This window comes from Neofelis nebulosa, chromosome 1 (assembly GCF_028018385.1).
Source record: "Neofelis nebulosa isolate mNeoNeb1 chromosome 1, mNeoNeb1.pri, whole genome shotgun sequence".
In the NCBI taxonomy this organism is placed as follows: domain Eukaryota; kingdom Metazoa; phylum Chordata; class Mammalia; order Carnivora; family Felidae; genus Neofelis; species Neofelis nebulosa.
Genome location: NC_080782.1, coordinates 64,112,509 through 64,134,692, shown reverse-complemented (window position 1 = coordinate 64,134,692; position 22,184 = coordinate 64,112,509). Strand labels below are relative to the sequence as shown.

General features: G+C 42.2%; 1 protein-coding gene across 4 annotated transcripts in view; it reads right to left on the bottom strand.

The window, feature by feature from the left end:
• The window catches only part of CPEB4 (cytoplasmic polyadenylation element binding protein 4), a 67,861-nt gene extending 54,487 nt beyond the window's left edge, over window positions 1–13,374 (bottom strand). For 3 of the 4 annotated variants that reach the window (XM_058723583.1, XM_058723589.1, XM_058723596.1), the window contains exon 1: window positions 10,808–13,374. In XM_058723583.1, the coding sequence (XP_058579566.1) occupies window positions 10,808–11,932 (1,125 nt within the window). In that variant the 5' untranslated portion in view covers window positions 11,933–13,374. The remainder of the gene's footprint in view (window positions 1–10,807) is intronic. The other variant, XM_058723600.1, reaches the window with a different exon arrangement.
• Window positions 13,375–22,184: the final 8,810 nt, after the last annotated feature.

Sequence of the window (22,184 nt, the reverse complement as noted above, 5' to 3'; positions counted from 1 at the left end):
AAATTTTTGAGGAACCTCCACACTGTTTTCCAGAGCGGCTGCTCCGGTTTGCATTCCCACCAACAGTGCAAGAGGGTTCCCGTTTCTCCACATCCTCACCAGCATCTACAGTCTCCTGATTTTGTTCACTTTAGCCACTCTGACCGGCGTGAGGTGGTATTTCAGTGTGGTTTCGATTTGTATTTCCCTGATAAGGAGTGACACTGAGTATCGTTTCATGTGTCTGCTGGCCATCTGGATGTCTTCTTTGGAAAAATTCTCAGACCTGAGTTTAAATGACCACTTACTAGACAAGTGATCTTGATGCCACAGCATCTGTGAACCTTGGTTTCATCAGCAAAATGAAGATAATAAATCGCGGTGAGGAAAAAGATAAGGTATCTGAACAGATTGTGCAAAATGCCCGGTCGTTAGTAGGTCTATTCAATAAACAGTCTTTCTGCCCCTTCTCTCTCTAGTGAAATAGCAGAAGAGCCTGAAAGTAATATACTAAATTAGGAATTGTTATATCTGAATAATTCAGCTGCTGTGCTATTTCCTGTAGCGCATTTTCATAGGAAACTGAAATGGAAAAAAATATTTCTCCTACTTAATAAACTACTCAGGGCAAGAAGTCACTAGCTTAAGGAAAATAGGTAAATACTACTAAAACTCAACACTAAGGAATGAAGTCATTTAGCCCCTTCTGGCCCTTCCTCTGCCTTTGGAAGCTTACTGCCTATCAGAGTTCCTCTGTTTCACGTCTGCTGGGCCGGATCAGGTCCTAAGTCAGCAAGGAAAATGGTCACCCAAATGCACAATCTTTATTCCTAAACTGGGGCCCGTGTCCTATAACCCATGACATCTTTTTTGGGAACCTTGAGAGCAACGTCAAAAAGCAGCCTGTGCCCAGTGTCAGCCTTTCTGGGCCCTCACAATTCCCACCCCCATATCCTTAGCTCCCCAGAGTTTCCTGAGCAGAAGGTACTTCTGGCCCAGACTGTACACTTCAAGAAGTATGCTTGCCTTGGTCATGTACTCTCAGTGCATGGACCATTGAAAGTATCAGACATTTGCAAGAGGTGAAAAAATCTGATGCAGTCCAACAAAAGCCCCAAATCGCTCAATTCTTCTTAAAAAACAAAAACAGACAAACAAAAATACGCCCCAAAAGCTCCCAGTCGTGTCCTGTTCTCTCTCCTTTCAGAGATCCTTCTCACAAGTCCACAGGAACCTGAACCTGGGGAAAGAATAAGGTGGATAGAAGAAAACTAGACCATCCTCTCCCAAATTTTCGGTCATCGATTGATACGTTTTGGCATTTTTGTTGGATCTCTCCTTTTTTTTTCCTGATAGCCAAGTGACTACCAACACCCTTCTCTGCCCAGAGGGAGGAAATGAAGGCAGCAGTGATTTCCTTGGAGATTAGCACCAGCTTGAGTGGTGAAACAAGCTGAGCAGGTGCCACAGAATGTGGGCCTTGCTTCAGTTTCTCACTATCTTTTCTTTTCTTTCTTTGTTTTTTTAAGTTTATTTATTTTTGACAGAAGAGAGAGGCAGAGAATGAGCAGGGGAGAGGCAGAGAGAGATGGAGACACAGACTCCAGGCTCCGAGCTGTCAGCACAGAGCCTGACGCGGGGCTCGAACCCACAGACCGCGAGATCATGACCTGAGCTGAAGTCAGAGGCTCAACCGACTGAGCCACCCAGGCACCCCTCTCATTATCTTGGCTTAAAAACACTCATGAAATGTTGTTGTTGTTGTTGTTGTTGTTGTTGCTGCTGCTGCTGCTGTTGTGGTGGTGGTGGGGGGGGGCGGGGAACAAACTCCTAATCTTTTAGAGACACGTACTAAAGCGTTTACAGTTAAAATGATACACTATCTGGAAACTGCTTTAAAATAACATGAGTAGTGGGGCGCCTGGATGGCTCAGTCGGTTAAGCATCAACTTCGGCTCAGGTCATGATCTCACAGTTTGTGAGTTCGAGCCCCGCGTCGGGCTCTGTGCTGACAGTTCAGAGCCCAGAGCCTGCTTCAGATTCTGTGTCTCCCTCTCTCTCTGCCCTTCCCCCACTCACACTCTGTCTGTCTGTCTGTCTGTCTCTCTCTCTCTCTCTCTCTCTCTCTGTGTCTCTCAAAAATAAATAAATAAATACATAACATTAATTAAAAATAAAATAAAATAAAATAACATGAAAATAACATAAGAAGATACAGGAGACTGTCAAGTTGATCATTGTTAAAGCCCGATGACATGTACGTGGGGCTCTGTTATACTATTTTGTCTATTATTGAATATGCTTAATATTTTTCATAATAAAAAATTTAAAAGTCATGAGGGAAAACACTTTGCCAAAATAGAGACCAAAAAAAGTCAATAATTTTTTTAGCAGTGTTCAAGAAAGTGAGAACATCATCTAGCTTTGAATTCCACTATCATTTAAGTACGGTGACTTTCTTTTTAAAAATTATAGTTTGGGGCTCAGTTGGTTAAGCGGCCGACTTCGGCTCAGGTCATGATCTCGCGGTCCGTGAGTTCAAGCCCCGCGTCGGGCTCTGTGCTGACAGCTCAGAGCCCGGAGCCTGTTTCAGATTCTGTGTCTCCCTCTCTCTGACCCTCCCCCGTTCATGCTCTGTCTCTCTCTGTCTCAAAAATAAATAAATGTTAAAAAAAAATATATTATAGTTTGGTTTATGAAAGTCTTCTTTAAAATTAAGCTCGGGGCGCCTGGGTGGCGCAGTCGGTTAAGCGTCCGACTTCAACCAGGTCACGATCTCGCGGTCCGTGAGTTCGAGCCCCGCGTCAGGCTCTGGGCTGATGGCTCGGAGCCTGGAGCCTGTTTCCAATTCTGTGTCTCCCTCTCTCTCTGCCCCTCCCCCGTTCATGCTCTGTCTCTCTCTGTCCCAAAAATAAATAAAAAACGTTGAAAAAAAAATTTAAAAAATAAATAAATAAATAAAAAAATAAAAAAAAATAAAATTAAGCTCAAATTACCAGACACAAGTTATACAATGGTTTTCATATTTTAAGAAGACATGCTAATTGCAAGATTTTGAATCAATATTTCTATGTGATCACCTGTCAAAGCAAATGAGAAAATGAAGGATCAGGAAGGTTGAGTAGCTTGCCCTAGGTCGTACAGTGAGTGGCAGAGCCATATTTGGAACCCAGCTCTGACTTCCATACTATAATTAGGAGATTTTTCTGAATAGCAACATTCTTATGTTGACTTTTATTTTAAAGGTTCTTACAGATGTAGGGGCGCCTGGGTGGCTCAGTCAGTTAAGCGTCCGACTTCAGCTCAGGTCAAGATCTCACGGTCTGTGAGTTCGAGCCCTGCGTCGGGCTCTGGGCTGATGGCTCAGAGCCTGGAGCCTGCTTCCGATTCTGTGTCTCCCTCTCTCTCTGACCCTCCCCCGTTCATGCTCTGTCTCTCTCTGTCTCAAAAATAAATAAAAACAAAAAAAAAGTTAAAAAAAAAATTTAAAGGTTCTTACAGATGTAAAATAACAACAGCTATTTTACTGATGAGCACTCAGATGAGTTCCTCAAAAACACCTGGAAGAACTACTATTAAAAGTATGTTACATAATATTTAAATATAAATATGGCTTTAAAATGTATAATACTGAGGGATTAACTATAATGTAGTTTAGATCTATAAAAAAAAAATGATTGGGATATTTCTGGTAAATGTTCAGCAAACAGAAATTGCCCAATCTAAATACTCTAAAATATGAAAAGTATGGGCATGGCTTAAGACTTTGAACTTTCATTAATTCAGTTTGCAAACATGAGAGAGGACCTGTAAGTGGCTGATGGAGTTTTCTCCTTTATGTGTCATAAGGCCTGAATTCTGTTAACCATAGGTTAAAGTTTGCCTTTTGTAACACCATTTTGCCACAGAACCTAAATAAGCACATGCTGCACACAAGCATATATTTATAAATGCGACCATTAATAAAATATTTGAAAATACCATTAACACATTGCTTTTGTTATAGCTAAAGGTGGATCTCTTAATTTGCCTTAAAGTTCAAAACAGCTCATGGAGGGGTGCCTGGGTGGTTCAGTCGGTTAAGCGTCCAACTTCAGCTCAGGTCATGATCTCCTGGTTCTTGAGTTAGAGCCCTGCGTTGGGCTTTGTGATGACAGCTCAGAGCCTGGAGCTTGCTTCAGATTCAGTGTCTCTGTCTCTCTCTGCCCCTCCCTCTCTCTCTCTCTTTCTCTCTCTCTCACTTCTCTCTCTCTCTCTCTTTCGCTCTCTCAAATAAACATTAAAAAAAATTAAAACAGCTCATGGATTAAAATGACCTGAAACTATCAATTGCTAATTGTATTTATAATGAGATTAAAAAAAAAAAAGTATGTTTAGTATTATTCAGGGACTAGCACGGATCAGAAATAAATTATAAATCAAACCAAAACAACTTTTATGAGACATCTAGTCTTGCCCCTGGTCGATAACATAGGAAGTGCTCATTAAATATGTGCTAAATAAATTAAAATATACAAAACAAAACTGAATTCCAGAATAAAAGCTAAAATATACCCAGTTCAAATCCCTGGTACCTTTTCCTATCTCTTACCAAAAAAAAAAACAAATTCTCCTTTGAAACAGTCTCCTTTAATGTATACAAAGGCAATGAAATGTTCTAAATTGCTCAAAATAACTACAGGTAAAATTTTTCAAAGTACTGAAAGATACAGTCTGCCAATCCTAATGAAATTTTAGGTGTATACACAATTATAAAACTTCTCAAGAAAATTGATAATTCTGCTAAATGTTTTATCTGTCCTGGATTGCATCTAGCTCATTCAAAAGGAGTAAAATGTAAATAAAATATATAGCATGAGAGAGGCGGTACAAAGGACTGTTAAAAATCTTTCGTAGATACCGTAATTGTAAGTAATTTCATTGTTTTGCTAAGAACCAGAGCCTGTGCTTCACTCTACTTCGTGTTTGTTTGGCGTCATAAAATAGGCTTTCTCGATAATTTTTCAAGTTTCACCTTCAAAAACTGATTAAAAAGAGGACTGTACCTTTATCTTTCTAGCTACTAAGAATTTTCTGAAACCCTGAAAGTGGAACCCCTTCTGTTTCAATAATATAAAATGTGATGAGAACCTATACTAATTTTTTTTTTTTTCAACGTTTTTTATTTATTTTTGGGACAGAGAGAGACAGAGCATGAACGGGGGAGGGGCAGAGAGAGAGGGAGACACAGAATTGGAAACAGGCTCCAGGCTCCGAGCCATCAGCCCAGAGCCTGACGCGGGGCTCGAACTCACGGACCGCGAGATCGTGACCTGGCTGAAGTCGGACGCTTAACCGACTGCGCCACCCAGGCGCCCCGAACCTATACTAATTTTGAAGTTAAAAAATTACACATCGCTATAAATTTATCATGGTAAAAACGTACTTTAATTTCTGCAAGAGCAATTTTCTCTGAACAATTAAATTTTATAAAATGAGTCTGTCAGGAAATATTAAAATGAATGCTCATGTTATGGGCTCCCTGCCTTAATTCTATACATTATCTTATCTGTGCTGGGACCAAAAACTGAAGTACAATGTAGTGTTGAAAATATGTGATAATGGATCTCCAAGTTTATTTTCCTTACAGCAAGATAAAGTTCTTAAAAAAATAAACACGGGCTGTTAAATTTAAACTAGGCATATGTTAACTTTAAGACTACTTTTCCAGGGGTGCCTGGGTGGCTCAGTCGGTTGGGCGTCCGACTTCGGCTCAGGTCACGATCTCACACTCCATGCATTCGAGCCCCGCGTCGGGCTCTGTGCTGACGGCTCAGAGCCTGGAGCCTGTTTCAGATTCTGTGTCTCCCTCTCTCTCTGACCCTCCCCCGTTCATGCTCTGTCTCTCCCTGTCTCAAAAATAAATAAACGTTAAAAAAAATTTAAAAAAAAATGACTACTTTTCCATTCTTTCTCATGAACACCAACAAGAATTATTCTCAAAAGCATAACCCATGAACCAAGAGCATCTTTCTAGTTACAGCCAGCAACAACCAAGTTCATGAGGCTTGCTATAAACAGGTTTTTCCTGAAAGACATAGAACGATGCGTTGATCATACTCCATGGCTTCTGTGAAGACAACAAAAAAAATAATAAAAAAAACCACTCTACCCTGCCCAAGTTTTGATTCCATCAGAAAAGCAATTAAACCTAGTTGAAAGGTTTTCTACAAAAAGGCACAAAATTGTATCTGGTAGGCTTTTTTCCAAAGTTGTTCCAATATCTCAATTCTGCTGGAGCCAAAACAATCCAACCCATACTTTATAGTTTAAAAAATGAATTTTCCTTCTTCTAATATGAAGAAATACAAAGTAATAGAAAATGTTTCCTATACAAAGATTCCCTCCCAGGACGCTATTAAAAAACCAAAACTGTAATGAGGTTGCACTTAGACAACTGCAATAATTCACCATGACTTTCAGAAGTGAAGCAATGCAGTAACTTTCTGTTTTCAAATATAAGATGCCATATATCATTTTAAGGATCAATAAACTTACAACACAAGCAGAGTTATTAAAGTGACATGAGTTATTTGCCTGGTTAAGACAAATCCATGGTGACTGTGTCTTAAGTAAAAGCAAATGGGCTCTAAATCCCAAAATGTCTCCCTACCAAGTTTTAGGATGGTCTTTAGGAAAGATTTTGCCCCCCCCCCCCGCCTTTTTATTAATTAATTAATTTATTTATTGTCTATTTCCTGGTATTTAGCTAATGGAGGTGTGAGTATAACTGAGCTGAAGATAAGAGAGTATCAGAATATATACTATACAATTCTCCTTTACTTTCCTGTAAGGACAGAAAATAGGCACCTCTCCAAAGAAGTGCTGTATTCAAATATAATTATTGGCAAGTGCCCCAATATATTATTTGGTTTGGACACTGAAATTCCAGGATGTGTTTGGCAGGACAAGGAATTTTTTTTTTTTCCTCCTTAATGTAAGAGTCAAATCATGCCTTTAATCACATGAATATGGACCTTGTTTCTTCATTTTAAAATTGGGACAATAAAACCAAACCTCATAGGATTGAGAAGTCCTATGCCAGTGCCTGACATATAGTACATACTAAAAATAAACAAAAAAAATTGACTTGAATATTATCTAAGCTTAACATTTTAAAGTTGAGAAGTATATTCTATTATTTTATATTATTTTCCACTTTCGAAACTTACATCTTTTGATTAGCATGTACCAACCATTCAAACTATAAAATTTTTCCTCTCATCTTACTTGCTTCTAGGAGGCATTCTCCCCCAAAACCTGTATAATGTTTATGTCAAGAGGCACTGTAGTATACTGGTTAAAAGCCAAATCTTGTGCCTGAAAAGTAATAATAATTTCTACCCCATAGGATTGTTGAATGAATTAAATGAGTTAATATATGTAAAACTGAATATCATAAGCATGTTAGCTATTATTATATTAATTATACAATATATATAATTATATTAGGTATATATAATTATATACATTAGTGGTATCTGAAAACAGGATTTGAAGCATGTCATTTGAGTTCGTATTAATTAAAGCTTTAAACTAAGCAAAAACAAAACAGAAAACTAGAAAAAGACCTTATTTTTTGTAATACAAAAAATATTCACAAAATACAATGCCTTGCCATATCAGTTATTTAGAGGATTATTCACATATTTGAAATCTCTGTTCTTGCTCCGCAAACATGGATAAAAGAGAATGTTAAGGCTGGACAAAAAAACTAACTGAAGACGTTATCCTCAATTTCAATTCACTGTACGTACTCAAACCTGCACTAAACAAATGTGAAAAACATTCTGATTTATTTCAAGTTAAAACAAACATTGCCTGGTGTTAGTTACGTATCAGGTGAATTCTTTCCTTTCAATGTAACAATACCATGCTGGCCTTTGATTGAATACTAACATCATAATGTGGCCATGTAAAAGCTGGATCCCGTAATTTCTGTGGTGCATTTCCAGATCTCTACACAACACCTTAGGAATTCTTGACAATAGCCATCGAAACTGAATTACTAGTATCTATAAAATTTCTTTCCTAAAATGAATAGCTTTTAGGGTAATAAATTCAAAAATGGCAGCGGTTAGGAAAGAGTGTGGTTGTGGTTGCAGCAATTGCAATTTCACAGTAGCTCACTTCAGGATCATAAGGAACTTAGGCATCACCTCCATCATCCCCCACATTTTATGGAGAAACCGAGGTCCCCAAATGCTATGATATTGATAGGGCCAAGACCATAACCTAGGTCTCCAGGCTCCCAGTCAAATAAGTGTTTCTTTGAGTTTTTCATATTAAATTTAACCAAGTAATCCATACCAACCCAAAATGGCATTTTTTCTTTTTTGCCAAAAACCAATTCAAAAGAGTAATTGTTAAAAATACACACACACACACACACAGAGACAGAACTACATTCATTTAAGTAAGCACTACAGTAGTCAGTTTACTAACTTCGTGTGATTTTTTTCAAAACCCAATCAGGATTTTTTAAAATCCCTTGTTTCTATTGTGACTTTCAAATCACCACCACACTTGCTCTTGGCTCCCTGAACCCCACTCCCTTTCCTAAAAATGGTGGGGACGGTGAGCAGTAATCAACAATCTACTTTCTAATCCTACCACATTTGAGCCAAGTATATTGACTCATCCTTTTTCCCATCCTCAGCATAATAGACAACAATCCTAAGGGAAGAGTTAAGTTTCCTAGTTAGTTAGTTTTAGGATCAATCTTAGTCTATTCTATTATTATTTCATATACGCCTCCAACTGAACCGAAAGATTTCACGTTAAACACATTCCATTAGCCTCCCCAAAATACTAATAATGTGCATATATATAGTTTATTCATTTTCCGAATTTTTTATTTTTCCCAAAGCAAATCTTTATCAAAAATCAGTAAACTGAGAACAGAAAATAAAGCATGAGGTCACATAAGTTCATTCTGTCACTGTATAGTAGTAAAATAAAGTGTATTCAGTTCTGAACCAATCTTAATCAGTTGAAATGTACAGAATGCCATCTCAGATCTAAAAATTAGCAACATACGAATAATTCACAAAAGTCACCTTTGCACTACATTTTCCTTAAATGTATGTTCAAAAGAGTACTAAAAGCAACTTTTTTAAAAACAGACTTCATGAAATTGCCAATATCTAAAAGAGCCTTTTTTTACCTAACCACTAACACAAGATAACTGCTCTTCAGTTTTGAGTAAAGAATCCTTTATAAAAGCAAAAGCCAACAGCTTTTTGATACTTAGGCAAAAAAAAAAAAAAAAAAAAAAAAAAAAAAAAAAAAGTTTAAAACTCTAAAATAAACTTAATGGAATATTTTAAGATACATCCTAACTGTTACACCTGAATCCTTCAGGGAAGGGACATTTAATTCCTTGGAATGACATAGGATTCTCTTAGCAGACTTCCCCTCCCGCTAAGCAAATGATTAATCAAAACAGATAATTCTGCTTGTACTGACATCATATTTGGGGACATTGCAACTATTTTGTAATCTGCTTTAGCCCTTGCAGAAACGTCTCTACAATAACCCTCTATCTGTGGTGCATGCATGTGTATATACACACACACAATGTACATACACACATATGTACATACACAGGTATACAGACATGTATTTTAATCCTTGTTTTTTTAACCTAGAATTGGCACTCGAATCAGCTGTGTGCTTTTGCGCAAGTTATATCTTTCTGATACTCAATTTTTTCCTCTGCAAAATGGGGATAACAATAGAACTTACCTTGTGGGGTCATTGTGAGGACTGACTCAGTGTTAGCTTCTTATCCCATATAAATTTCCTAAACACACATAAACAATCGTACCCCCGAAGTGTACAAACTTAGTGGGGCATCTGATGCTCAATTAACTATGAAATTCCCTTTATGTCCTATCTGTCAACTAGACCGGCTGCTCATTAATTCAAAAACATCAAACAATGTGACTCTTACAGAGTAAAGATACACTGGTGGCCAGAAAGACAAGTGATCTTTGCCTGGATCTATTTTTAGGAACGGTTTATCTACACCCCTAGTGTTAACACTGGAAAATAAACAAATGGATGAAAGGCATCATGAAAGAGTCACTCTGAGATCAACAGTTTCATGGTATTTGAAAATAAATGGGGATGAAGAAAACATTTAGATCATTTCTGTACCAGTCCTTACTGAACAGGGCAGGCCGGAATTTGCAAAGAGGTTTAAGAGGAATTGCTGAATTGATGAATTCAGACTGTTCACACTGCAAGGTTCAGAGAGGTTCCAGGTTTAAATTGTAACCAGGGAGAAAACTATAATTCAATAGTTGGTTTTCACTGAATCACTACCCTACACTACAGTGGAGGAAAAACATGAATTCTGTCATCTAGTTACTTCATGCGGGCAGAAAATGATCATCAGTTTCCACAGTGAAATATACTTGTATCTATACATTATTTATTCCCACCTAAAAAAGTAGGGAAAAAACCAACCCTGCTGATCCTGTCAGGCTAGAAAGGTATTACAGTTAATAATTCTGACATCATTAGCTATCTGGTATTCATAAGTACGCCAATTCATACTATTATCTATGGGGGAGATTACAATTAGAAATTTCCCAAAGAAACCGCTGAATATTTTGTTGCAAATTATACTCCTGTCCTGCCAAAATAACGTCTGGTAATTAACTCATTTTCTCAGAAGAGTTCTGATATGCGCATGAACAATTCAAACTCTCTTTAGCTAAACAGATGCTACACCAGGCAATTTCCTTATTCATCTTAATCTATAAATGGAACATAATCTTACCGGAAAAGGAAAAATGTTGTCAGCCCTGTTCAAGCTATCTTCCATCCAGGATTTAGGAGCAAAGGCAGAGCTGGGGCGAGCGTACTTCTGCAGCTGAATATGATTGCTTGCAAAATTTTTCTTCAAAGGCGAGATGGAGTTCAGGGGCGTTATTCCTCCATTCAGCCCTCTGCGGTGATCTCGGCCTTGGGAACCTCCCCAGCCACCATATCCACCACCTCCCGGGCTCCACGAAGAAGATGGTGTAGGAGAGGGGCTCTGGTAGCTGCTCCACGGAGAGGGGGGCTTGTTAAGATTATTCGCCAAATGAGGCAGCTGGTTAAAAGCAGCATTTCTATGTGTGAAAGGCGGGGGATGGGGACTGGCGGGAGACCTCCTCTGCTGCTGATGCTGGCTGTGATGATGCTGGAAATGAGGGTGATGAGGGTGGTGCTGGGACAGAGGCCCGATCTGAGGGGAGAAGCTGCCTCCAAAGCCAGGGCTGACGTGATGGGGGAAATTCTGGAACAACAGAGCACCGTTATTGGCCGAAGCAGCCGGGACCCCTCCCTGGTGAAAGAAACTTGCATCTTCGTTGATGATTGTAGAGGAAGAAGGTGCTATTGCTGCCGACCAGTTACTGAAACCAGTAAGGGACGATGCACTAGACGTCAAGGGTTGGGTCGAAGTCCCCAGCCCCGTGGCTTCTTGATAATCAAACCCTGTCAACACTGGCGATTCGATTCTTATTTTCTCCTTCCCGTTGCCGTTTTCCGAAGAATTGTCCCCTTGATTTTCTTCCGACTTGGTCTTCTCGGTTTCAGGCAGTATTCCGGCTTCCTGACCTGGACTGGGGGAGAGCTGCTGCTTTTCTAAAGGGTCCTGCTGTTCCTGTTGCTGACTTTTTGCTTTTTCTGACCCCAATATCTCATCCTGAATGTTATGGGTAGCTGGAGCGGGAAAGAGCCAAGCTGACCCCGCACTGCTGCCATTGGCAGCTGTGTTATTATTTATAAAAGCAGCAGGGCTGGGGGTGGCATTTTGGTGATGGTGTGGAGGCTGCAGATGTGGATGGAATCTGACTGGAAAAGCAGATTTATTCCCAGTATTGCTTTGCACTAGCACTCCAAACCCGTAATCCCCCATTTATCACTTTTAGGATCAGAAGCTTACGATAAAAAAGGGCAACCCGGTGTCCCGCGTCTTTGCGTCCTCCACCCGAAATTTAAGTCGTCTGTTTGCAGTGTCTTATTTATATAGCTAGCTCAAAGATCGCAGCTTATCACTCGAAATAGTTCTGATTTGGAATTCTGGTCTCTGAAAGGAAAAAAAAACTAAAAAAAAAAAAAAAAGTCTCTTAACACATGGACATGAATCCGACTGGGCTTGTTTCTAGGAGGGAATAAAAACGAAGAGGGCAAAACTCAAGTCTTTGGTTAGTAAAATAGGCGCTTTCTTTTTCCAAAGGAAAATGTACATGAATGACAAAAACACAGCTTCTCAAGCATCTATGGATGTAGAAGAATAAGCCTTGCGCGGAGTAAAAATATATATATATATAATTTAACAATCACATATGGTCTTCCTCAGCAGTTTAGATTCACTCACATAAAAATTAGAATAGGGCTAAGAGGAGAATACGTTCTTTTCTTGGCAGCTTGGTTAAAAAAAATCAGGAATAATTTAAGAACATTATATATTATATATTTATATATATAGATTATATTAGGTTATCTGGGGCGGGAGGTGAATTCCTGGTTGCGGGAGAGGAAATCAGCATTGACTAATGGAAAGATGATCGCAGGGAGGTCTCTGCTGTTCCCGGTCCTGTTTCTGCTCTTTCACGGGGCGCAGTTTTGGCCTCGGGGGCTGTTCCTGAGGCTCTGGGTGCAGATCTTGCTGCGGTCGCTGTTCCTGGGCTCCCCCCCGGCCTCCTCTCCCCCATGAAAGGGGTTGGAAACACCCGTTTCTCCCTCTTGGGGGGATCGCGATCAGCAAGGATTAGCGAGACTCGACGACAGGGAGCTGGCGGCCCGGGGGTGCGGGGACCAACGGGGCGACCTGGAAGGTCCTGCAGTTTCGGCCTCTTCCCCTCTCTGCGGCTCCGGGGTTTTTTTCCCTCATGGGACCCAGGGGCGGTTTGTTCAGTTCTCTCAGTTCGATTCTCCGCAGGGGGGTGGGGGGGTTGGGGGGGGTGGGGGGGGCAGGGAAAGGAAAAAAAGGGAAAACCCACTAGTGTAGTTATTCTAAAAGAAAAGGGCCTCCCCCCTTTGTGCTCTCTCTTCTTTCCCTCAGATTAAAAAAAAAAAAATCTATAATTTAGAAGGCTTTTGTTTCTCCTCACGGTTGCTGGGCCGTCGTCGCCGCCGCCGCCGTCACTTTGCCCCGGTCCCACAGTCCCCGCTGTCGTTGTTGCGGACTCCGCCTGGCTCTTCTTTTTCTCTCCTTCTTCCTCCTCTTCCTCCTCTGCTGTCGCCGATGCCGCCGCCGCCGCCGCCGCCACCGCCTCCCGGTGTCCGGGTCCCGCAGCCGCGGCTGAGTCCTTCTCCTCAGGACCGAGCCGAGTGAAATGACAACCAGCTGGAAAGACCGAGAGACACTTCCGGTTCGAAGAGGGAGGGGTGGGGTACCGAGGGCACCCCGCCCACCTGTCGAAATACCAATCAGCTGTTAGAATTTAGACGAGGCCACGCCCCCCGGCTCCGGTCCCCTCCCAGGAAGGTCGAAAGCTTACCTCGAGAGACGCCCCTTCCGTCTGCGCCTCGCCCAGTGAGGCCTGGCGACTGGAACCCGCTCCCCCACCCAGAGTGAGCGCAGCAGGTTGCCATCTTTAGTGTGGGCACAGGACCCCTTCGCTGTTGATCTCCCCTCCCCTCTCTTTGCAGGAGTTGCATGTAGGGACGCACGGAAGAGAACGGATCCCTCGAGCACTAAGAAAAAGAGCCAGGGTCTTGCGGATCCGAGTGGCGACCGGTAAAACCAAGGATGAACGGGAGGCCTGCCCACAGTAAAGGTGGGTCCCCGGGCATCACGTGCTTTGGCCCGAGCTCCGCCCCAGAGGGATCTGGAAGGGGAGGCGGGTCTCCCCAGCCTCTGTGCCGAGCCTGGAACTGCGTACGTCCTTGTCCTGCCTGTTGACCTCACGCGGGACTCTCCCTTCACCTTCCATTCCACCACCCCCACTCCCCAGCGTGGCTTAGCTGGGAGACTTGGTGCAGTCTCTCAGGCACAAAGATACAGCTGCTGTAAACGTACGTGGTTGAGACCTCTTCATCCTATTCTAGTCCGCTCTCCACACCGTACCAGAGAGACATTTCCAACACGAAAATCTTACGGTCTTCCTCATCTGTTCAGATCTTTCTATGAAAAAGGCCAAACTCCTTAGTCTGGTATCCAAGGCCTTTCCGCTCTGTGGGCGGTTGTATCTTAACACCTCATCTCCGAACAAATGCCCCATACCAAGCTGCTCCGAACACCCTCCCGGTGCCTTTTAACATGCCCTTTTCTTCATTCTCCACTTGGTAAACGCTTGTTTTCATCTTAGGAGTCTGTTCAAACGCTACCAGCTCTGCCTCCTGAATTCTCTTAACGAGCATCCATGGCCCATTAGTCCTGTGTTTCTCATGCTCGTTTATCCCATTATTGTAATGGCTGCTTATGTCTGCCAGACCTGGGCTCATTGAGGAGAGGACCTTGTGGATAGGAGGACATGGGTGAATCAATGCTGAAGAAATGAATCAACAAACCAACTACAGTGGACGCTATCTGGAATGACAGTGCCCTTACCAAGTCTGCATTAATTCATTCCTTTTGCTGTTTGGAGTTCATGCCTCTCAAACTCTTATCATTTGGGTGATTCATTAGCTGCTCCAGCGTTGGTCTTGTTCATCTTTGTACATTCCCACTTACGACCGCCATCAGGGACTAGGGTAATGCCTCACTCTAAAGATGATGAATAAGTGTTTCCCTTTAGTAGGAAATGAGAAGTGAAAAATGAAGAGAAGGAATCACAGTAGAGCCAGAGTAGGAAAAAAAGAGCGGTCAAAAACTTTTAAGAAGAAGCTCATGAACACGGGTGGCTTCCACTTCATTTCTATTAGCCTTCCCTGAATGGTCCTAACTTCTTCTGCGGCAGTTCCTCCATCCTCCAACACTTCCATGTAGAACGCCTGTTTAGAGCCTGAAGCCGTGATTTTTATTCTCTTTCCTTCTGTCATGACCATGAGTCTTACCTCTGCAATTCTATTTGGAGTTCTTTGGGCATAGGGATTGGGTCTTAGTCTGCTGTTTGTTCCCCACGACGGGACATACCTTGAGTCTTGCCGGTTTGGTTCCACCAGTGTCCAAGGTGTCATTTCTTCCAGAATGGTTGCCCTGACCGCCCCTCTCTCTAACATCTTGTAGACTCCTCTCTTTACATTACTGCTAGTTGGGGGCGCCTGGGTGGCTTAGTCGGTGAAGCGTCCGACTTCGGCTCAGGTCACGATCTCGCGGTCCGTGAGTTCGAGCCCCGCGTCGGGCTCTGAGCTGATGGCTCAGAGCCTGGAGCCTGTTTCGGATTCTGTGTCTCCTCCCCCGTTCATGCTCTGTCTCTCTCTGTCTCAAAAATAAATAAACGTTAAAAAATAAATAAATAAATAAATAAATAAATTACTGCTAGTTGTCAGTGGGTTCATTTCTTAGGGGCAAAGGTTTTATCTGGTTATCTTTGTGTCCCTAGTGGCCAGCGTAGGGTCCGCCACAGAGCAGACTCAGAACACGTTTGTTAAGTGAATGAATGGATGTTCAGTACCCAGTAGATAGTTGAGTCTTTTGGAGCTACCAGTTCTCCGTGGCTAAAATGGCAGCCATGACTTGGGGGAAAAGGGACTGTCTTTGGAGCCCAACAGTGTAATTTGAATCCCACCTCTACTTCTACTTCCTGGCTGTACAACCCTGGGCTTTACCTCTATGAGCCCCCACTTCCTTATAGACCAAATATGAATGATGTTTTCCTCTCTCACTAGGTTAGTAAATTACACGAGCTACATGTGAAGGGCTGGGCTGAGGTTTTTTTAAAAATATCAGTTCCTTATTAACATATTAAGTGCAGAGAACTTGTACTTCACAAGCGTCTTTTGCCTAGAAGCAGCTGTGAGCATGACAGAATCCAGGAACCCGTGTTGCTTTATAGGGGGAGGAGGCAGACCTGAGCCACAGTCAGGGTGCTGCTAGGTCAGCCTGTTCTTTTAAGACTAAATCAAGTATGGGCAGCAGGTTTAGGCTGGACTGGAGCTAATTGTCGCTATAGACATCAGGCTCCTGGTTAGGGAGGAGAAGCTTGGGAGAAGGAAGAGGGAAACAATTCTCTTGGATCATTTGTCTACTCAGAAACCCAGGATACCCACCCCAGGGCTGCCCTCCTTAAAAACATTCTGGCCTCGGAAACTGGCCTAGGTAACCATGACAACAATTCAGCAGCTCCATTTAGGATCTCCAAAGGGATCTACAGTTGTAGATGAGTGCTGGCTTGAACGCTGTGCTGGCAGAAGAGAGCCCCTCCATGAAGCATGCTCCCTGAGAACCTTTCAGTTTGCAAAGAAAGCAAGCTCTGCACAAACATCAAGGTGCTACCGGATAAAAACAAACAAAGCGAAACAAATAAACCTCCCTCCCTGTCCAGCAAGGAGCTGACACACCTTCAAGAGAACTTGTAGCACAGTGAATGCCTGTACCTTGCTGGCTGTTGCCCAGCCCCCTCTGGGGTTTGAGGTCAACCACACCCCGAACCCAAGCCTCCCAGGAAGCATGGCCCTAATATCTCCTTCACCGGCCTCTTTTAAAGCTTGGCAGGTGATATAAATCTCACCCCGTAATCACCCAGAGTGAACTCTACCCCAATCGCAACTCTGATGTCCTCCACCACTGCCCTTGAAGCATCCGTCAGCCTTCCCAACAGCACACACCCCACTCCCCAGGGGCCTGTCTGGTGACTTTAGTAACCAGCGCCACCACCCAAGGCCACTCATGTTGTGCACTGTGCAATTCCATAAGGCGCCACGGACTATTATGGGAATGCCACCCCCTGGAGTTATACAATGTGGCGGCCCTGCTTCAGTTCATCTGAGTAAAACGCAGAGGCACCTTGTGAAACGATGACACCCATACAAAAAAAAGTACACCTAGGTACTACTGTAAATTATATGAGCACATTCTTATTGCATGCAGAAACATTCAAAGCAGTTGATCCATTTAGAGGTTAGAGTTGGTGGCCCAGGAGCTTTCTGTGATGGAATTGAAGGACACGGTGTCCTTGATATTGTTGAGTAGTGAGCTGTAGTGAGAAGGCAAGTCTGGGCAGGTTCATGGTCCCGTCCCCTAAGAGATTAGTACCCAGCTACTTTGCCTAGCTTTGTTAATAAGCCTTCTAATGTAGTGGTAGAATATATGTTTTACTGGAACTAAGAAAATATAAAAGTAGTATATTCAGAGGCAGGTCCTGTGAAGGTAGAGGAAGAGAGAAGAGTGGAATTACTTTTGGAATATCTTCTTGTCCACAAGCATCTGGAAGCTTACTCCCAGAAGGCAAGCTAGACAGAAAAAAAACCAAGTCCCGAAAGTAGGTTTTATTAAACCCCGCCTCCGATCTCCACCCTGTTTTGATATTGAAAAGTGTACATGTTTCCTTAAAAAAAAAAACACTGTTTTGTTTCGTTTTGTTTTATCGTTAATTGCTGGGTTATATTTTCCCTTTTTGTTTGTTGTTTTACAATCTGCACGAACCCTCTGTGTCTTAAACACTGTTTTTTCCCTGCTTTCTCATTCAAGGTTATTATCATTAACATAGAGTCCATATTAACAAGCCATTTTGGTGGGGGTGGTGAAGTCAGTTCCTCCAATGCACTGTTACTGCCTAAATGGCTTGGAAAGGTCCTGGACACAGACATGCTTCACTTGAAATTGCCTTCTCCTGGCAAAGATTTAGGTGAGCAGGAACAGGGGGTTGACCTTCCAAACTGTGACATGCATCACATGGGATGACTGTTGTGGCCTCGGCCACCTATGTGGATGGGCTGCCGACCTAGATCACCCCTTGCTGTTTTGATTGGACACACTCCACTTCCCTGCACCAAACCCTGGCCTTACTGCTGAACAGCTGCCATCTCATACCCTGTGGATAGGCCGGAGGATTTTCACCTGTGAGACTAGAAAAAGAATAGCTTTTTGGAGCTTGCAGGGAAGATGCAGGGCCCAGAGGTCAGACCCAAATTCTAGCCCCTGCATAGCCATAAGTTCATAGGCACTGGTTCAATTTGATGATTTCCTTTCAGCCGGAATTTTTACTACCGAAAGGGTTTCACTTTGGAACTCTTAACCAATAAAGGTTCAAAGAAAGGCATTATAAAAAAAAAAAAAAAAAATTTGCTAAATTCTTTACTAAGTAACTAACTTCTTTTATATCCAAATTTCCTGGTCCCCTATTCCTGGAGTATATATATTCCTGAAGAACAGTTATGAGTTGATTCATAAGCATCCAGCCTCACACTTTATTGTGCACTGGGCCTCTTAGCAGCCTGTCAAATGCAGATTTCTAGGCCCCGTCCCCCCAGGATATTCTGATTAGATTTTCTCATACTGCTTTCTCATAAATTTTAAAGTACAAGAGATTCTCTCCAAATTATGTAAGAGCACAGAAAAAAACAAAATCACAATGGCCCAAGCAAAAACAACTTCCTTTCTCACATAAAAGGGATTTGAGAGAATCAATAGAGGGCTGGTGGAGTGGTTTCAGGAAGTCATCAGAAGCTGGGTTCCTTTTATCCCATTCCTTCCCTCCCTAAAATGTAACTTCTGCCTATGATCCAAGATAGTTGATCAAGCTCCAGCCATCACATCTGTATTTTAGACTGAAGGAAGGGGGGAAAAGATGAAGAAGACATGACCCTTCTGTTTGAGGAAACTTTTTGAAAGACCTACACATCACTTCCGTTTTCCTTCCCCCGGCAGGAACTTGGCCATATGCAATTTGGGCAAAAGAGGTTGGGAAGTATGGTCTTTATTTCACGCTCAGGTGACGCGTTAAAAAGTGACACTCTATTACCAGTGAAGAATAGGGGAGGTGAATACTGATGGATGAGGCACTTTGGCCTAGAGAAGTTCAGTGTCGTACCTGAATTGTGTACTCGAGTCAGTGCCCTCGTTCTGCAGTTGAGGAAACAGGTCCAGGGAAGGGCCGTATCTAAAATCAGTTATTTTGCTCAGATAGTTTGACCCAGAACTCTTCCTCTTCCCAGTGGTCCTCAAATTCAGCGTGCTTCAGAATTATCTGGAGGACTAGTTAAAACTAGAATTTCTGATTGAATAGGTACAGGGTAGGGCCAAGAATTTGCATGTCTAACAAGTTTTCAAGTGATGCCAATGCTGCTGGTTTGATGGAACATGCTGTGAGGACTAGTGATCCATTGAATGTCCCCACTGGGCCTTCAATTCACTGTGACCAGCCTTAGTCCACCTCCCATTTTCTCTGGTTTGCTAAATGGTGCCATGATTCATTCTCTCGGTTGGCTAAGCCAAACATAGGAGTCATCCTAAACTCCTCCTCTCTCCTCCTCCATCCTCTTAGAGTTGGACCCCAGGTTTTCTTCATTTCCTCTCTTCAGCATTTCCTCCTTCTCTCCATCTCCTACTTTGGTTCAAGTCTGCTCAGGTCTCACCTGGATTTTTTTGCAGATGCTATCTTCAGGCTGAATACCTGGCTCTGCTCACTGAATCTTTCTAAATTAAATGGGGAGTCTAATTGCTCCATTGTTTAAACACTTTCAGTGGCTTTGTGATGTATTCAACTGTATTTTTCAAACCTCAAGGATTTTCATTCCAGCCTCACAATTTTTGCCATATTGGGGTAGCTCCTGCATTTAATAGGTTTCCTTAAGTTGGCCTACCTTCTAAAAAAACTTAAAAACTTGTTCAAGGTAATGTGATTTACCACTCAAAAGGAACAACAATTATCATTCACTAGAACCTAAAAGTATGTAGTAACATATAAACATTGAAAACAAAATAACGGTGTGAATTTCTCCTAGATCCCAGATTACAAATCCAAGGCCCTAATTTCGCGGGCTTCTTCCTCCTTGTTAAAAAGGAAGGTTAATAAGGTTAGAAAGGTGCTAAAGACTTACTAGCCCAATCTTGAAAGGTCTTCTTTACATAATTAGAGGGACTGAAAGAGAATGGAAAGGGAACTCAGTTTCTCACTGTGCGACTTAGGAGTACACACTGCGTTGTCTGGGTACCACGTGCAACCATCTCGTGTACCCCACTAGAAAAGGACCCACTGTCTGAAAAGCACTGCCAGACTCCTTAACATCGCATCCCATGCACCTCACCAACCAGATGATGGTTCAGCATCATTTTGTGCAGCTCCCCCAGAACCTTGTTCCAACCATCCTGAAAAACTTGAGGTTCCATGAACCTGCCATCAGTCACAAATACCACTTGCTACAAGTCACAGAATGCATGAGTAAGAATGACCTAACCAATAAGAGGTTATTTTTCTCACACATCAAGGAGTCTAGAGGTGGGCAGTTGCTGGTAGGAGGTGACTGGTCTGTGATGTCAGAGCTCTGGGTTGGAATCTCTAGATGTTCTTGGCCTTTCCTTCAGGGTCTTAAGATGTCTGCCACAGACCTAGTCTGTGACTTTCAGAGGCAAGAAACTAAGGGCTTCAAAGAGTTGAGTTTCTGGGCATGAGGTTTCTTCTGATCAAGGAGAGTAGGTCTTTCCCAGGGGCCTTCAGTACACTTCCTTTTACATCCTTTTGGTCAGAACTAGGTCATATGCCATGATCTAGAGCAAACCTGGGCCCACCTTTCCTGAGACCAAAGAACTCCCAACATGAAACGGAAAACAAAATCGGAATTCTGCTAGCAAAGGTAAAGGGAGAGTCTTTGGAGAAGTCAAAAAATGTCTCCCAAGCTCATCACACAACGTCCTTAAGGCCTTTCCATGTGTGTCTGTTTGCCAACAACACTTACTTTGCTTGCCAGGGGAACTCCCACTCAAGCACCCTCGTTGGCCTCCTCTGACCGCCCAGCAAAGGTGGTGTCTTCTCCTAAGTTGGCAGAGACACTTGGCCATGTAACTGACTATTATGTAAATGACTTTTTAGATCCCAGTCACTAGAGCTGCTCTTCTGGGTCAGGCACTCTTTTCTCTTTTGTATCCTCCGGGCCTGACATTATGCCAGCACATAGTAGGCCTTTAATGAGTGTGTGATGAATTAAGGTTGAATTTTTTCATTTTTTTTTTCTGACACACAAGCCACGAGTAAATCCAAAGTCATACATGTTAGGTTGGATTTAACAACGAACACACTTTGGAAGATCTTATAAAGAGTACTCTAGATTTGATCGTTGCTCTTTTGTGTTGGTTTATGAAAAATACAGCCATCTCCTATTAGCATACACCAAGTTTATATTGGCATAACACTTCTACGATGCTGAAGATCTTTCTGGCAAATCAGTCACTGTAAATCCTGGAGAGTGGTTTTATAAACTTAGTAAACCACTTCAATCTTGTGTAAGGCACATTATACAGGGTAATAGCTTTGTTGGGCCAAGTGAGTTTAGGTACAGTTCCACGATTGCATTAAGCTAGCCTGTATTGATATACCCTCAATGTTAAACAGCTTCTTAATGAGGTGAATTGCCTTGAAGCCATTGGATAGTGCACATACACACACTTGAATACGTGTAAAGTCATCACCACCCCCAAAACAACTACAGAGGCAGTAATTATATAATATTAATGATCAATATACAGTTGGATGTACCCGTTTCTAAGGTAGCTGAGTTGATTCTCAGTAATGGGTTTCCAGAAAGGACCCGGTCCCCACAAAAGTACCTTCAGGTTCAACAGCCCATGTAAAATATAATAAGTGCATAAATAATTTAGCAAGAGAAATAGGTAGCATTATGGCCACACTTCTGTGTGGCTGTTATTTAAGAGCCTGGCAGCTTGGCAGTTAGAAACCACTATGTCCAGGGTGCTGTAATTCACCATTTGCTCAGAGTTAAAATGAGGCAGAGGAGAGCTCCAGGCCCCTAGCTCATTTTTTATTTAGAGGCGTTTTTTTGAATCCATTCGGCCATTTAAGTTCTAAAAATAGAAAAAGGGAAAAGAAATAAACATGATTCAAATTTAGGAATTTAGAGGCTGCTTGGAGCCCTCATTAGGCAGGGTCTGGGAGGCATTTTCTAAGCAACGTTCTACAAACTTGCAAGTGCGTGGTGCGAGTTTAAACATTCATTTCATTGTGCTTGTGTTTCTTTTTAATCCCTAGATGGTGGTTTACGAGGCAGAGTTTTTCAAATTCTAATCTTTTTATATGCTCAAGCACATAATTTTTGCTGTATTATTA